The sequence below is a fragment of the Corvus hawaiiensis genome, chromosome 17 (genome assembly GCF_020740725.1).
Source record: "Corvus hawaiiensis isolate bCorHaw1 chromosome 17, bCorHaw1.pri.cur, whole genome shotgun sequence".
Classification (NCBI taxonomy): Eukaryota; Metazoa; Chordata; class Aves; order Passeriformes; family Corvidae; genus Corvus; species Corvus hawaiiensis.
The window spans coordinates 7,518,435-7,535,349 of record NC_063229.1 but is presented as its reverse complement, the minus strand read 5'-3'; the positions used below and the strand labels follow the sequence as shown (position 1 = coordinate 7,535,349).

The 16,915-nt window shown below is 50.9% G+C and overlaps 2 protein-coding genes across 2 annotated transcripts in view; one reads left to right on the top strand and one right to left on the bottom strand.

Annotated features, from left to right (window-relative positions):
- Window positions 1-27: 27 nt before the first annotated feature.
- Window positions 28-6,073, top strand: KCNK15 (potassium two pore domain channel subfamily K member 15). Its single transcript, XM_048321628.1, has 2 exons — window positions 28-369; window positions 3,727-6,073. The coding sequence occupies exons 1-2, from the start codon at window positions 87-89 to the stop codon at window positions 4,638-4,640; spliced, it is 1,197 nt and encodes a 398-aa protein (XP_048177585.1). The 5' UTR covers window positions 28-86; the 3' UTR covers window positions 4,641-6,073.
- Window positions 6,074-7,937: 1,864 nt separating this feature from the next.
- Window positions 7,938-16,915, bottom strand: part of RIMS4 (regulating synaptic membrane exocytosis 4) — a 55,463-nt gene continuing 46,485 nt past the window's right edge. The window contains exon 6 of the mRNA XM_048321629.1: window positions 7,938-15,773. Coding sequence (XP_048177586.1) covers window positions 15,555-15,773 — 219 coding nt within the window. The 3' untranslated portion in view covers window positions 7,938-15,554. The remainder of the gene's footprint in view (window positions 15,774-16,915) is intronic.

Below are 16,915 nucleotides of genomic sequence, written 5' to 3'. Positions count from 1 at the left end.
GCCGGGGGATGCGCGGGGGGCGGGCGGGGGGCGGCGGCGCCGGGGCCATGCGGAGCCCGGGCTGAGCGCGGCGGCCGCCCCTCGCCATGAAGCGGCAGAACCTGCGCACGGCCGCGCTCATCCTCTGCATCTTCTCCTACCTGCTGGTGGGCGCCGCGGTCTTCGATGCGCTGGAGTCGGAGGCGGAGAGCGGCCGCAAGCGGCTGCTGGAGCAGAAGCGCGGGGAGCTGCGGAGGAAGTACCGCTTCTCCGCCGACGACTACCGGGAGCTGGAGCGGCTGGTGCTGCAGGCCGAGCCGCACCGCGCCGGCCGCCAGTGGAAGTTCGCCGGCTCCTTTTACTTCGCCATCACGGTCATCACCACCATCGGTGAGTGCGGGCAGCCCGGCCGGCGCGCCCGGCATCCTTCCATCCCTGAAGCTCTGCACCCCGCGTCCCTCCATCCCAATCTCCCTACACCCCGTGTCCCTCCATCCCTGCCTTCCATCTCCCTCCATCCCCACGCCCCTGCATCCCATGTCCCCCCATCTCCATGTCCCTGCGTCCCATCCTCCTCCAGCCCCACACTTCCAAGTACCCCGGGGAGCTCCAGGACAGCTTGGAGGGTGCCCGCATGGCAGAGGCAGGTCTCACCCTTGCAAGGCTGGGACATCTCTTCAGGCCACCCCCGAGCTGACCCTGTGGGGCTCCCAGTGCCCAGTGGCAGGCGAAGCTACCACGGGCAGGCTGGGGCCACCCTGTTCTGGGGGTGCTGCTATGGCTGGGGCCACGAGACACGATATCGTCCCACGGAGGCAGCAGCTTGCGGAGCTTCTGCGGGAACCTTTGGAGCAGGCAGCTGCCAAAGTTGGCGGCGGTGTGGGAGGGCAGAGGTGGGGGACATATCGGTCCCCTGCGCTGGCTGTAGCCAGTGAGCTGGGTCAAGAGCTGGGCAAGAATTGTTGGCTTCTTTGCTGGCTCAAAACTCTGGATGTTTGGCTGTGTGAGACCTGCTTCACGGAGCCAAGAGAGCCACAAGCCACTGCCCGAGGCTCTGCCTGCACAAAAACCTGCAGAGAGATGGATGTCAGCTTGGAGGGGAGCGATTGAATCACATTAAACTCCTGTGTAGACCCGCTTATCCATACTGGAGCCCAGAACCTTGGTTTGTCCACTTCAATTTTGCAAGAGAATGAAACTAAATTGAATGAAGGTTGCCTTAATTTAGGTGAAAATAGCCACATGGGAGTTGAGCATTGTTTAATTAATCCACTTTGATTAATCCATGTACCCTTAGCATCCCGTGGGGTAGACAGGGATCCTGTGCTCGTGTCACTGCTTGTGCTGGGGTTTCGGTCAGCAGATGTGTTTTGGAGGCAGGAATCCTGAGGCTGAATCCTGCCCTGGCACAGCCAGCAGCTGCCTACTGTTCTTCAGGACAGGACTTAGCCTTACCAAAGGGCTTGGGATGGTTGAAATACTTCTGGTAGCTGGAAGCATCGTCCCTCAGGACAAGGGTTGGTGGGATCAACTGCACTGTGTTACCAGAGGACAAGAGGTGGCAGAGGGACGGGTATCCTGCAGGCCCTGCCTGGGGTCTCCATGTGCTCCCAAGGGATGAGGTGTGGGGTTTGTGCAGCTGGGAACACACATGGCCAGCAAACCACGGTGGGCTCAGGGCACGGCTTGGGTCAGACCCCAGCAGGAAAAAAAGATGAATGGCTTCAGCAAAAATCCCCTTCATCACCTGGCAGGTTATAGCTTCATTTACATGATTTTCCTGTTGGCTGTGACAAACAATGGCTGTGCTTATCACACAACCTGTGTGCTAATTTCAGCCCAGGTGCCATATTTCTAAAACACTGGCATGTCAGATCTCTTTATATTGGGCTGTGCTCCAAATCTCAGTTTTAACATTATTGTAGCTGTGTTTACTCTAATTCCCTTTGTCATTTTGAAACCATCAGTCAAACACTCCTTCAGCAGTCTCTCAAGGTATAACAATTGTTTTTCCACTTACAGCTCTTCTGGATCATTATATTTACCTCCTCATTGCTGTCATTGTATTATCTTGTAGCCTGGGACCTGGTGATTGCACTCGGTTATTAAGCTTGGATCTGACTGGGAGGTTTTGCCACTGCAGTCTCCTGTCTGCTCTCTATTTCATGAAATGTGGCATGCAGGCATTAAATTCATCATTTTTTGTTGTGTGAATTTGTGAACAGAGAGAGCAATTAGAAGCTGGTCCCTTGCTGCCTGCTTGCAGTCCAGAGCACAGCATGGTGAAGGATAATGCTGTCATCAGCCCCTCAGCCCTGTCCCATGCAGGAGTTTCCTGGAGCAGGAGGTGTGCTCAGGAGCCCAGGATAACATGGTTATCCTCCTCTAGCCCTTCCATCACTGGGTGCTGCAGCTTCCCCAAGTGTCCTGGAAATCCAGGGGCAGCAAGGACTGAGGTGAAGCCAAGTCACAGCTTAGAACAAGACTGTGGGGTAACAAGAGGGTGTTTTTCCCCATGTTCTCCATGCAAAAGTCACACAAATTCCTGCAGAAAGTGAAAATACAAATAGCTGTTTGTGAAAGGCCTGGCAGCAGCGCAGGAAGGAGCTGGCGCTGTCCTGCAGGCGCCTTCAGAAGGGAAGTTTCAGGCCCTAGCAGTTTCTTGTAAAAGCAACTCAAAAGAAAGGCTCAGATGCCTTTGGATGCCTTTGGATGCTGTTACTCCCCACGCCATGTGACTCCCTTGCACTGAGTTCGTTACTCATCCGCTGAGGTCAGGGGCCACCGATTTCTTCTAAGCTGCTGTAATTGAGGTGGGCACAGAATCGCTGGAGTCCGGAAGATTGCAGTGAATACCTCACAGTATAATTGTGTGTGTCCTTGAGTCACAGCTCTGAAACTTGGGCCAAGGTGGAGAAATTAAATCTCAGAAGGCGTTCAAGGAGAACCTTGTCCTCCTGGAGCTCCTTGTCCCCAGGAAAAGGGCTGACAGGGCTGCGGTGCCATAAATGCTCCCTACCCTGCATCTAAAACAGCACAGCCCCTCCTCCCCAGCGGTCTGGCGGTGCTTTAGGTCTGGATCTTAGTGACACGGGAGTAAATCTGGAGGGGGTCTGCAGAAGTCCTTCCAGCTGCCCCTGTGGAGACTGTACCTATAGCACAGGGTCGCACAGCAAGTGCTCATAGAGCTGAGACTCAAATGGGCATGTGACATTGGATGGCTTGGGAGGAGGAGCAGGTGACAGGGGAGGTGGCAATGCCCCTGCAAGGGCAGTTGTGGATGGTCCTGGCTGGGTGTGTACCTCCCCACAGGGTGATCTGACACTGTTGGTCTCAGCATCTTGCAGAGCCTCTGTTCCCCCTCACCATGGGGTTCAGGTTACCCTGCACACCTGCCACTGGCACGGCATCATGGCCTCTGAAGTGTTTGTGAGCTGCAGGAGGCTTGCAAGCCCCAGTCCAGCTCTAGGCCTCCTCCTGGCATCTGTGACATTGGGGGCTATCAAGAGGGTACCTTTTCTCTTTAGAGGTCAAATGAGGTTCTGCCTACGCGATACTGCAACGTGCCGTCATCCCAAAGGATGTGGCATCCCATGGCCCCGTTAGCATTGCCTACGGATCTGTTACTGAATCATTTTCCAGGCTTCCCCCCATTTTTCTACTGCTCCTCTTGGTCACAGGGCAGCCTTGCTGGAAACCCCAGTGAAGGCTTGACGCCGCCTTTCCTCTTTCCTGTGTCCTTCACAGGTTATGGGCACGCTGCTCCCGGCACGGACGCTGGCAAAGTCTTCTGCATGTTCTACGCCATCCTGGGCATCCCCCTGACGCTGGTCATGTTCCAGAGCCTGGGGGAGCGCATGAACACTGTCGTGCGGCTGCTGCTCAAGAAGATCAAGAAGTGTCTGGGCATGAGGACAACCCACGTCTCCATGGAGAACATGGTCCTAGTGGGCTTTCTGTCCTGCATGGGCACCCTGTGCATCGGCGCCGCAGCCTTCTCTTATTTTGAGGGCTGGACTTTCTTCCATGCCTATTACTACTGCTTCATAACCTTGACCACTATTGGCTTTGGAGACTTTGTGGCTCTGCAGAAGAACGAGGCTTTGCAGAAGAAGCCCCCATATGTGGCTTTCAGCTTCATGTACATCCTGGTGGGCCTGACTGTCATCGGTGCCTTTCTCAACCTCGTGGTGCTGCGGTTCCTGACGATGAACTCGGAGGACGAGCGGCGGGATGCCGAAGAGCGAGCCTCGCTGAGGAGAGCCCGCAACAACATCCACCTCAAGCCCAAAGAGGACAACCGCAGCAGCAATGCCATTTTCCTCCCTGCGGAGGACAGGACGAGCCAGATGAACCTGATCCCGCTGGTCCAGGAGGACGCGGAGAGGCAGCGGCGCCAGTCGGCCACCTCTGCGGCCGCGGTGCCGTCCTTCTGCACATGCCTGTGCTACAGACCCCCGGTGTGCGGCAGCCCGGCGCCCTCCCACCCTGAGACCCTGAGCTGCCACACCAACCCTGTGTATTACAACTCCATTTCCTACAAAATCGACGAGGTGTCCCTGAGCACACGGGGTCAGACCGGCTCCTCCCCGGGGAGCACTTTGTCTTCCAATAGCCCTCGCTGCCGGCAGCACCCCCGGCTGCGGAGGAAATCCATCTAGGAGCGCGTGCCGAGCTGTACTCAGCGCTCGAGTCTTACTATGATGATTAATTAAGAACAGAGATGTCAGGTTCTTCTTACTCATTTCTTCTGTTCCTCTCCCTCCCCCCAGCAGGAGCCTCTAAATCCTGTCGGGAAATAATTATTCCTTTTTTGCAGGCACTGAATGACATCGTTCGTTTTTCTTTGCTTTTTCCTCCCGAGTAGGCTCAAGCATTTGGGACTGGTAAGAGCCGCCCCCCCTCCCCCCCCACCCCGATGTGAAGCCCAGTGAGCTGTAGGTTTGCTTTCCCACCTCCCTGCTCCCCAAAGGGTGCATTGCTGCCCTCCCACCCTGTCGAACCTTGGCTGTGGCTGCTGCCAGCACATGACTGTTGCTCCATGGGCAGGGCTGCATTTGCTGAGCGTGTCAAAAGCAAAGCCTGTGTGAGCAAGCCCTGCAGGGCTAGGGACCTTTAAGTTGCCCCCTGACACCAGGTGCAGGTAAGTCAGTGCCACACAGTAGGTTTGCAGCTGGTGGGTGGGCAGGGAGAGGTGGGCAGGAGGGAGTGGGCTTTGGTCCTGAAGCTCAGCACATGGGGGCAGCTTCATGGAAGAGCTTAATCTCCTGTGAGCAGCCCTCTGGGTCTGAGCTCAGGTTTGTGGCTGGCTCAGTGCTTTTGGAAGCTGGAGGCCCATGCACTCACCCACTTGCCCACCAGCACACCTTACCTCTTATACCTCACCACCAGTTGTAGGTCCTCCTGGCTGAACTGGCTGGAGAGATGCGTGTCCCATTCCCAGGGGCAGCTGAACTCCTCCAGTCCAGCTCAGCCCAGTCTAGCCCAGCCCCAGCTCTCCTCTGTGCTGAGCCCACACTGTACTAAGGGCAGCCTCAGGGAGAGCCTTCCTGATCTACACAGTCACCTGCAAAGGGCTTGGTCCTAAGGAGATTTTTTTTTTCTTAGCTAAAATCACCCCTTCCTTCCCCACCTTTCCTCCAGCTGGAAACCCAGCAGCTGTGCCAGCTCCTTGCCTCCTCCCAGCCCCTGTGAGCCCATGGGTTTGTGCTTGTTGCTGCTGGGGTTATGTGAGGTGGGGGTGGTCCCACCTCCATGTTCACACCTGGGGATTTGTTACCTCCACAGCCACACCTGGGAGGCTCTTTCCAGCTGGTGACCCCAGTGTGGCCTTTGTCCATCCTGTCTCATCTGCACGAAAGCAGGACTGGGCTCTGACAGTGGTAGGAGCTCCATTTCATTTTTTTTCTCCAATAAGGGACATTTCCACTCTCAGTTCTATCTAAAATACCTCTGAGGGGGTTTTTGTGGAGAAATAGCCCCTTTTCCTGGTGGGGAAAGCATGCAGAGTTGCCAGTATTGGGAAGGTCTCAGGGCAGGCTTTGCTCTCTCCTCCTTTTGTTTTGGGTGGCAGCTTAATAAAAGGTGAATCCATCTGGTGGTGGTTGGTTATTTGTCACGAGGAAGAGCAAAGGGATGTGTCCAAGCCCCAAACTCCAGGCTGGCTCCCTGTGGGCAGGCTGCACAGCCTGGGCACGCAGGCAGGGAGGAGGATGCAGGTGCTTCTGGGCTGGCACCAGGGGCTGGTTTGTGACACCTTCACCTGGGTGCTCCCCAGGGCCCTTTGGGGTGTGTGGCATTCCAGGGGCTGGGGGGTCCAGCAGCTGCCTCGCTTTGCACCAGTGGCCCCAGATCTGCACCAGCTGGGTGAGCCTTGGTTTAAAGAGAAAGGGGGAGGGGGGGGGGGAGGACAAAGCAAGCTGTGAGCGTGGAGAACAGGCTTAAAAATGAGGCTTTCATTGGCTTCTCAGCTCCTCAGTGTGTTACTTCACGCTGATCCCACCAGCTCAGCCCTTTTGTTGCCATGCCCCATTTCCCCCACTCTCTCCAGTTTTCAGCCCGAGGTTTGGCTGTGCTGTGCTGCCCTTTGCCATCAGAGCTGAGCAGATGGAAGTCTCTCCCTCTTTCCATATTGAGCTTTGGACATCCTCCCAGTGGCCAAGATGGAGCCAGCACCTCTCACCCTCATCCAGCATTGTGGAAAGAAGCAGGCCTTCAATTCCTGCTCAAGTCAGACCTGCATGGTATTGCCTTGGTGAAACCCACCTCTGGCAGAGCTGGAAGCAGGAGAAAACCCCAATCCAGAGGCTGAGCCAGCCTTGCGTTCTCCCTCTGGATTCAGCACGGCACTGCCCAAGCTCGGTGGCTCCATGGTTGTGTCACAGAGCCCACAATGCAGCCCTAGGAAGGCACAGCCTGGCAGAGGCAGCGGGGCTGGCGGTGTGACCTCCACACCCTGCAGGGCAGCGCTGGTGACGAGGTAACAGCGCAGGAAGCCGGGCACCTGCTCTGGTTGCTGCTGCTTCCATGTGGCCTGAGTCTCCAGGCAGCGCTGCTTGGCTGCTCAGTGACAGCCTGAGCGCCATTCTGCTTGGAAAGCTGGTGGGGGTCTGAGGGTGGGAGACACTGGGCTGCCCCCTGACACTCTAGAGAAACCCTCCTCCTCCCCTTTCCATCACTGCTCCCCCAGGGGCTGTAGCTGGGGCAGGTGGAAAGCTGCCCCTTGGTCTCGCCCTGATGACCTGCAGAGGGATTTGGAGGCATGACAAAAACCTTTCAGAAATTCTTAGTGAACTATGACTTTATGATCCCTCATTCCCACAGGAAAAGGACTTGCAGTAGCTCCCCAGAGAATGCTCCCTGTTCTCACCACCACCTCCTCCCACAGACCCCTCCAGCAGGATCCCCCAGACATTTCCCACCCAAGGGCTCACAGCTCCAGGTCATCCAGGCGGCAGCTGCACACCCAGTAACATCTGAGGGTCTCCTGCCCCTGGGGGTCCCCAGGCTCCCCTTCACCCACACTGGGTATTCCCAACAGCCTGGGCCAGGGGTGGGGGCTTTTTTTCTGCCAGTAGTCTTCACCTCCGGAGTTTCAAAATCACCCTTGAATGGCCAGTGCTGACCATTAAGGGTCTTGGAAAGAAAACAGCAGGAGCTTTGGACGGGGGTGGTGAGCAGAGTACAACTGGGAGCAAACTTAGCTCTGTGCCTGGAGATGCCCATGGCCAGATTACATCCAGAAGTGGCTCGGGGAAATGCAGGTTTGAAGCTGGGGCTGATGGAGGGAGCTGGACTGACAGCCCTTCCACGGAGCACTGGGACACACCAGGCTGAGCTGCTCTCATGCCCTATAGGCACAAGGAGAAAGAAGGGTCCAGCTGAAATCTTAGGCTGAAGACAATAGTGGTGGCAACGGAGAGGGCAGAGACACTCCACAGAAAACCTCCAACACACCGTAGGAAAAAAAAAAAAGGTTTTATTATCACCATTATCAACGTTTTCATTAGCTTAACACTGAATTGTAAATCACTCAATCATTACATATTGTCTGAATAAAACCTACAGACAGGAAAAAAGTATAGCAGAATCCTCTCCTGACTACAGACGAGTGGCCGGCGTCCCACCTTCCACCCAAGGCAGCCCAGGCACCTCGCAAGCCACTCGCCACCTGGGCAAGCAGGCTGCCCAGCTCCATTGCCTGTGTTCCCTCTGGCTCCACAGAGATTACATCTCACCAAATGATGTTAAAAAACCTCCAGAAAGTTTTGGAGAGGGTTGCAGAGGCCAAAAAGAGCAGATCTCAGCTGCCCCCACTCCTAGGGAAAAGCAAGGAGTGCAGCACACCTGCAAAGTTACCGGGTTTTGTGGAGCAATTAATGAAGTAAAAAGGTTTAACGTGTGAAAGCAGATTTCCCTACAGTGGCAAGGCCCTGGCAGTGGGGAACAAGGCAGAGCTCCAGCACGGTGGCAGATGGGGTGGGAGCATGGATGGGCTGGGGGTGGCCCCATCCCCGAGCAGAGGCCAGCTCTGCCGCACCGCCCCGGGGCTCCCGGCGGGCAGCGTGGGATGGATGCGTCAGTGCAAAGAGATGCTGGGGGCAGCCTCAGTTCCCTCAGGCTGGAATAAGGCCTCGTGTCGGGAGGGAAGTGGGGACCCATGTAAGGAGCAGAGGGCGCTGGGGAAAGCAAAGGGAAGGTGGAGGAAAGCTTGTTGGGAGCTCCCCTTCTCCCTGGCCAGCACAGAGGCAGCTCCCTGTCTGCTCCTGGGCTGTTGGAAATGGCACATCGTGCCTGCCTGGGCTGCCAAGCCCCTGCAGAAGACCCCTAGCTCCTTCCAAGGATGGGAAAGGAAGGATCCCCTGGAGTTTGAATGTGGGACTGCCACAAAACGTGGGCAGGACACGGGCATCCCTGGTGGGTGGCAGGCCATGGCAGTGCTGCGTGAGGGGGTCTCGGGGGAGGCACTGCATCCCCAGGATGCCCTTTCCACTGTGCAGGGAGCAGCTTGCAGGGAGCAGGAGGAAAACAATCCCAGTGTGGTGAGGCATGGGGAACATGCCTTAAGAGTCACTCTCCAAACCTCGCTTTCCCTGGCTCCAAAGCCAAAACCAGCTCCAGGTCAAGAAGATGGAATCACCAAAGCAGAGACCAGTGTGCAGCACTGGGTCAGGAGCAACAGCCCCAAAGGAAAAAACTGCTGAAGGATTTGAAGCTCCAGGCTGGCATTTAGTGGGACCTGAAGCCCCAGTGGGCAGATATCCTAACATCTGGTGCCCAAGCTCTTGCAAATCTTGTGGGATGGCTTCAGCAAGATGTGCCTCAGTCATTCCCTTGGGCTGCTTCTGCTCCCACCACGGCTCAGTGAGTGGAGCTCACAGCTGCCGGGGCACAGTGTGTGCCCACATGGCTTCTCTGCCAGACACAGCCCTTCCCTGCCCACACACAGGGGGCTCAGCCCACATGACATGCCCACAGTAAATGCCAAGGCTGTCCATGGACCTGGCAAAGCTGGGATTAACAATACTGCTTTGGTTGCCATTTTAGCTACCGGAAAGTCACAAAGGGAAAGTCCTTGGGTCGTTGCCTCTGTTTGCTGGTGCTCTGGAAAGGGCTGGGGCAGGGTCCTTCTGTTTCAGCCACTAAAGTGCACAGAACCAAATGCTACAAAGAAACTCTCCCTGGCTCCTCTCCTGCACCAGGGTAAGAGCAGCAACCACGGGGAAGGGAGGGCAGAGAGGGTTTGTCCCATGGGAAGAGCTTGAGGCTCCCCAGGGATGAGTGTGATGCTGCTGCCGTGGGTGAGCAGCTGGGGATGGACGTGCAGCTGCCTGGTCACTGGGGTGTGGCCACTGAGCAGAGGAGCCTGGCAGTGAGAGCTAAAGCCACATTTTGAGAACACCTAATCACTTGCAAACTCCCTGTGGAATTACCATATTCACAGACACACACCTTGGCTGGTGTGCACTGGGGTAAACACAGAAAGGCTTTCACTGATCATTCTCTTTTCACCAATCATCCTCTTTTCTAAATGGTTGGCTCAAATTCGGCAGCTGCAATTTCATTTTAGATGCTCCCTCCAGGTCTCAATATGCCCTGGACTCCTCTACCGATGGCACTTTGCATTTACATGTCTCTCTCTCTCTTTTGAAAGCATTTCACCAAAAACAGGAACTTCCAGCATTTCTTGGGGCTCCCAGCACCACTGGAACCTGCTGCCTGCACAGCCAGCAGCCTGGCAATCTCGAGAACAACACGGACACTTGTCCTGTGAGAAATGCTGGGAGGAATCCACAGGCAATGGACCGGGATGCTGTTTTGAAGCTCTTTTATTCTATGCACTGCATCAATGATGGAGCTGACTTAAAATCCAGTATCCTGACCCTGCCACTTTGGAAAAATCTTTAGACGAGCCCCGCACTAGCAAATTTCTGAAGAAAGGCACAGAACAGCCTGTGCCTATTTTATACCTTGGTCCCCTGTGATCCCCTGCAAAGGTGCAACCTCTCTGCCTTGGTTGGAATTTTCTAGCAAAATGGACAAATACCACCTATGAAATGGACAAAATTACCCACAGAGCCTTTAAAGAAGAGCAGCCCAATCTGCTGCTCTGAAAAAAACCCTCCCTTTAGCCTGCCCCAGGTATCTCGAGGAAAATAGGCAGCTGTCAGGCAGAACTCAAGTGGCCCCAGAGTGCAAAGGCTTTTTTGCTTTATCAGGGCTACAATGGCAGTGGGAACCATTCTCGTCGAGTTACAAATACTAGATAGCCTAAGAAAAACAGGAGATTGAAACAGTCATGAAGTTTATACTGAAACTATTTCTTACCTCTGCAGTAAGAAGTCACCTACAGCTGTTTCTTTCTTCACCTAAGAGAGATCTCATGTCGATGGGCACAGACACTCACAGAGAAGTCTATAGGATGAATATATCTCACAAGGCAACAGCCCAGTCTTTGTTTTGTACAATCAAAGTTAATAAGAATCTTTTTCAAAAGTGATGTTGTTGAGATTGAGGACAATTAGAAACTGTATCAACAATATGTACTACAGCCTGCAAGTCACAATCTGTGCACACCCAATGGAATATATTATTGCTTGGTAGCCTATTAGACTTTGTTTATAAAAAGATTTTTATACAGAGTACAGGATTATGACAAAACTAGCTAAGTAGTTCTCATCTTGAAAATACAACATCGATTCTTTCAACAAAGTAGCTGAGAGTTAATGAACGATTACAAATATTTACTAATAATTTTATGGCCAGTTTGAACAGAATTTCTTGTAGGACTCTTTTCTGGTGTTTATTTACATATGCCTCTTTTCTTTTGGAAAAAAGTTGATAAAATATAACAAGGAACATAGAAATCAAAAGAATGAGTAAACTTCATACCAAGAACATCAAACATTTTTGAAAACACTAAATTATGTTACCTGTTAAAAAACATACATATCATTTTGTCTTTAAAGAAAAATATTTTTCCTGTTTTAAAATATTACCAACAGCATGTAATAAACTAACTTAAAATGAGTTTCATAAAAAAGTTGTCTTGCTGTCTAAACATTGCTAAACATGCTTAGGTTGAGATTCTGTTAACTGCCTCAACATCTTAAAAACAGCTCCTTTATAGGAACTTGTGATATTCATACTCCAGAAGACCTGCAAATTTAGAACAGTACAATGATAAAGGATCCGGTAGCTAGGAACAATAAATATATCTTTTTATTCAAAGCAAGTAATTCTGCAGTGTCCTTTGAAACAATCCATGGCCAAGAAATGCTGGCCCTTACCCTGCCCACAGTGCCTGCAGAGCAAAGGGATGCTCCAGCAGCTCTGGCTGCAGGATGAGGACCCATGGACTGAACTGCAGAGTGAGAACCCTGGGCATCCCAGCTGTGTTGGGGCAAAGGGAAAGAAACACCAGGAGACTGGGAAAGATCACATTTTTTTGCCTGAACAAACCAGGACCAACCATGGTCACAGCTGCTTTTTGCTTAGAGCACAAAGAGGACAAAGCCACATGAGAGGCTGCTCTCCCTGTGTGCAGGGGATTCCCACAGGGGAGAGATCATTCTGCTCTCAGGGATGCTCTCAGCATCAGGATTTCTTTGTTTTCCATAATGCAGGTAACATTTAGGCATTGGCTCTTCATGGTTTTTTTGGCCAGCAATGCTCCCATTACCTTTACAATGTAAAGTTGTAATGTAATGTACAGTTCATGCACAAGGAACAGGGAATCAACCCCGAGTTGGGCAGGTATTTATCTCTCCTCAGTCTCATCCCTCATAATCATTCACCAACCAAAAATACTGTGACCTTTTTTTTTCCTTTTATTTAAGTCTCCTGCTCTTCCTCTCTCCCTCCCTGACTGTAACCAACAGCAAGACTCAGGTACAGGAAAAGACTCAGCCAAGACTTGCAAAGGGGATAAAAGTTCAGTTTTCAGCTGCTCATCACTCTGGCAAAACGCTGCTTTATACACAACCACACTGGTAATCCAAACTCTCATATCACATCACCTTAGAGAGAAACTGGCCAGCCAAATTTTTTGGGGAAAAGTGGGTTAGGCTTTATAAAAATAGGCTATTCCAAGCCTGAGACTTGTCTTGGATGCTACACTGGGAGTCTTAAATCAATGGACAACTAGAAGAGTTATTTTTTTGATTACAACACACCATGGCCAGTGCAGGAATCACGGGTATGAGTGAAGCAAGAATTTAGACTGTAGGGTACCATGCAACTCCCCTGGCCTCACTCTGTGTCCCATGGGCACTCACAGAAGGGCTCCTGTGAGTCTGCTTTGTGAAGAAAGGTCACCTGCACTTGCCAGTTCATGTGACTGTGCTGTGCTTGGCAGCCAGGGATTGCAGTGCTCACTCACTGGGGAGAAACAGGACTTGGAAGTGAGTAAAACAAAAACGAGAAGCACTGGACCACAACCAACCACGTAAAGAATGCAGAAGAAAATAGGATGGAGCAGACTGTGAAACTGCCTCCAAACTACAGAATTGGAGATGTTAACAAAAATAACACAACTAGAACTGTAACTTCTTTATTTTACCCTGACAGTGACTTTTCAGCATGATTAAAACCAGACGGAAGACAGTCCTCGGTGTTAAGGAGTCCTGTGGTAACGGACTTGATCATCACTGAGCCTGCAGAGATTTCAGAGGGGCAGGAAACAGAGACACGTCGCATCTGCCAGGCACACAGGAACTGAGCTTTTCGACAGACAGTCATTAAACAAAGCTTTCTGGGGAAATATTTTTGGCATATATAGTCTCCTACTCCCCATTACAAACTGCAAAAATGCTGCATTTATCTTACTGGACACAGGAAACTCAAGATTAACTTAGCTCTTACTGGTAGATAATGTCCAAACAAAGTACCAATACAAAGGTTTCGGCATAACTTAAGACAGAAGCCCTGTTGCCAGGTCTGGTGTGTACCTGGAGCTCCCCACAGTCCTTTTAAAGTCATAGTTATTAAAAGATCCAGTGCTACAAACCACTAAATCTACCTAATCTATTCTAGTTCATACACATATTGTACAATATTGCCTAGTACTACATACCAAGAGGAAAAGATGCTGACTTGAATTACAGTAAATGTGGTTTTTTTTAAAAATAAAAATAGAAGAGAGAGTGCCACAACATAGTTTGACCAGCATGCAACAAACTTTCTTCAGCTAATATATAGAAGTTGTCTAATACAATTAGAAAAAATAATTAGTGAGAGGCCAGAGACATATTTGATCAAGGAAATTAAGAGATTTATCTGAAATGTTGAGGCTTTTGTCACTGAAGACTCAAAAAACTAGTCATTCTATGTCCCTTGTCCTCCTTCCCTCTCCTTTATATTATATAATTTTTTACAGATTATTGTAAGGCCTATAATTTTTTGCTTCTATCCTGTAATTTATCTCAAAATAATTTAAAATGCCATAGACAAGCTAGAACCAAAAGCAACTGCTTTTACCATCCACTCAACACTCATGCTTTTACTCTAAAAAAGCTGAGGTCCACATGCAGAAATAAATGCTCAGTATTTCTCTATGACAGGTCAAGAATCTGCTCATTCCTACATGGGACATGGGACCTTCACTTTTAAACCACAACGTAAAACATCTCCAAAAGCTTCTTCTGGGACAGCAGTCATCAAATCCTCATTTAGGAACTAAGACAAAACCTAGCCAAAACAGAGCTATCAACAGAAAATCTTTGGAGATTCTCTGTGATTCTGGATAATTTAATTGTCTGAAGGATTCAGCGCACTTCCTCCAGTACGTGGCTCTGCTGGCAGCAGCTGCCACAGCTCAGCAAATGTGCTTTACTCATTTAATGAACAGAACATACGTGCTGTGAGCACTGTGTCATCACACTCCTCACTCACCACCTCTCTGTACTTTGGGGATCACATCTCCTCTTGCAGGACACTTGACAATGTCTGTGTACTACCGAGACTGCCTAAAGCTTCCCTCTCTCCACAAGGAAAGTTATGGGCTCTCCAGCACCTTCTTCTCAAATGGCAAACTGAGGTTTCTTTCTTCTGCCCCCCCAGAAGCCCCCATTTCCTCTCCCATGGCAGAATAAAACAGTCCTGTTTCAGGTCAGTGCACAGCACAACAGGAAGGGCAGCATCTCCAGCAGATATGTACCAGTACCAAGGAGATGAAGGAAAAAAGCAGGAGATAGAAGACATCATGACTGAAGGATGCACAGCAACAAGTAAGGGAGTCAGCAAATTGCAGAACATCTTATCTGACAATACAAAACACCTCAAGCTGCGAGGGTGATGTTCAGCTCCCACTTCTAGTGTTTTGGGGTTTTTTTCTGAGCAAAACTGCGGTTAATTAGCCTGCTAAACTCGAACTCTGTTTAAACTGTCTGCTCTAAGCAGGCGCTACTTGTTCTCCCACCAAGTATGCTTCATCAGCAGTGTTAGACACGTAATGCAGTAAAGACACTTGCTGGTAATTTGGCACAGTTTGAAAACACAGCAACGACAGTGTTACAGCTAACATGACTCACTGACAGGGAACTGATTCTAAAGAAAGAGTTGCAGGTTTCTTTCTTCTTCTTCCTCTCAGAAAGAAAGACATTATAAAAAAACCTAATGCTTCCTCTTAAAACTTTCTGTTCCTGCTCTTTTTAGGCCAGACGATGATCTCTGAATTTTTCAGGTACTTTCTTTGAAAGAATTCATATTAGAAATTTCTAAGACAGACAGTTAAGAGAAATTCGTTCCTTACTCCCCGCAAATTCTTTTGAATGCTGCAACTTTCCAGGGTTAATATTGATCTGAAACAAGGGTCCAAGAATGACAGCGAGAGAAGTGAAACAAGAGGTGTATGTCTAATTTGACAACTAGGACTCATGCCCCATGGCACCTCCTCCTCGGACGGAGAGGGCACAGTGCCCTCCCCCTCGTCTTCTGTCTAAGGTCACTGGTTTATCCTCCTCTTCCAGCTCCACAAGAACTGATTGAACATGCATTGCGCTTGAGGTCAGAGTTCCAGCAAACAAAACCTTGACAGCATGTTTAAAAAACAAAAGCAGTTCCCCCTTCCTTACTCACTAAGACCTGTCACAGCAGGGTCCCACTGTGCTCTCCAGGGAAAGCTGTGAGGACTGACGCAGGAGCGGGCCTGTAGTGGGATCTACCATCGAGGAAGTTGGGAAGAGCTTGTACCAGCCGATTGCTAAAGTTGACAAATCCAGTTCCTCCAGGAGAACCCTGGCGACTCCCATGAAGTGCTTGCGCTCCATGCGTCCATAGTTTCCCCAGACTATCACCTTAGGGATAAGAAGGGGGAGCACAATTAATCCTCCAACTTGCACACTCGCTTGGGAAGCACAAGTCTGACCAAGTCTTCTTCTACTCATCCAACTTTCTGGAGCTTTACTACAGCCTAAGAAGACCAGAAATATTTACTCTACCAACAGGTGACATGAAGCTCTGGCTGATACTACTTTTTTATTTTAAGTATGTATTTACAGATCCTAATGTTATCAGATTCTTTTCTTCCCCCATGGAAAAGAGGTGAATGTGCATGTGGATGACACACTGTTTTGCTGGGCAGGGACAGCACCTACACAAAGTATCCTCAGGGCTGCAGTCCAACACCTACAGGTAAAATCTGGTCCTGGCATGTAACAGGCCTTGGACACACCAAAAGGTGACCTGGGGGGGGAAGGGCAGGAGGAGCTCCTGATCTGGAAAAATAAACCAATAAAAAAAAGGTGGGCAACAACTTGGGCCAAAAGCCAACAGTTTTAGGAGAAGAGCAGGTTTTAACTTCTGCACATGGAGCTCGTACCACAGGGCAGATGGAGACGAGGCACGGTCACTCACCTGGAGGAAGGGCAGGAACCGGGCGCTGCCAATGGGACCAGTGACATGAGGGGCACATGTGAGTGATATGCAGGGCAAGCAGCACAGCCAGCCAAGAACAGCTCACAGACACAGAGGAAGGGCTAATGAAAGAGCTGGCAGAGGAGCAGGGAAAGCTGAGTCACACTTACGACACGATGGAGACCAGTGGGTGGAAGAACAAATGCAGTGAGGGTCATGGGCTTAGGCATGCTGGAGGTCTGCACGCGGCCAAGTGGCCCTGCGTGGCTCAAGACAAAGGTGACGATTGACTGCAGAGTTAGTCCATGTTCTGAAGAGGAGAGGATGGGTAGGATGAGTTATGATGACAATTAGTGATCTCTGGCTAATCCTGACAGCTTCTTTCCCTCAACACAACATCACAATTTTCTGTAAAATGAGGTAGGAGAGACAACGAATGTCAACCAAAAACCAAAAATTCACACTCTAGGCCAGCAGGCGATGGAGCAAGACACTGCACAAAGTGGGTTTGGTGACATGGCCATCAGCAAAAAGCCAAGCTCCTCAATTTATTTTTGGAATAAGTGCCTTTCCTGGCAGCAAG

What these genes read in the sequence shown, in the direction of transcription:
- KCNK15 (XM_048321628.1), top strand. Translation starts at nt 87, where the DNA reads ATGAAGCGGCAGAACCTGCGCACGGCCGCGCTCATCCTCTGCATCTTC. An exon ending in CACGGTCATCACCACCATCG is followed by an intron (nt 370 to 3,726) that starts GTGAGTGCGGGC and finishes TGTCCTTCACAG; the next exon opens with GTTATGGGCACGCTGCTCCC.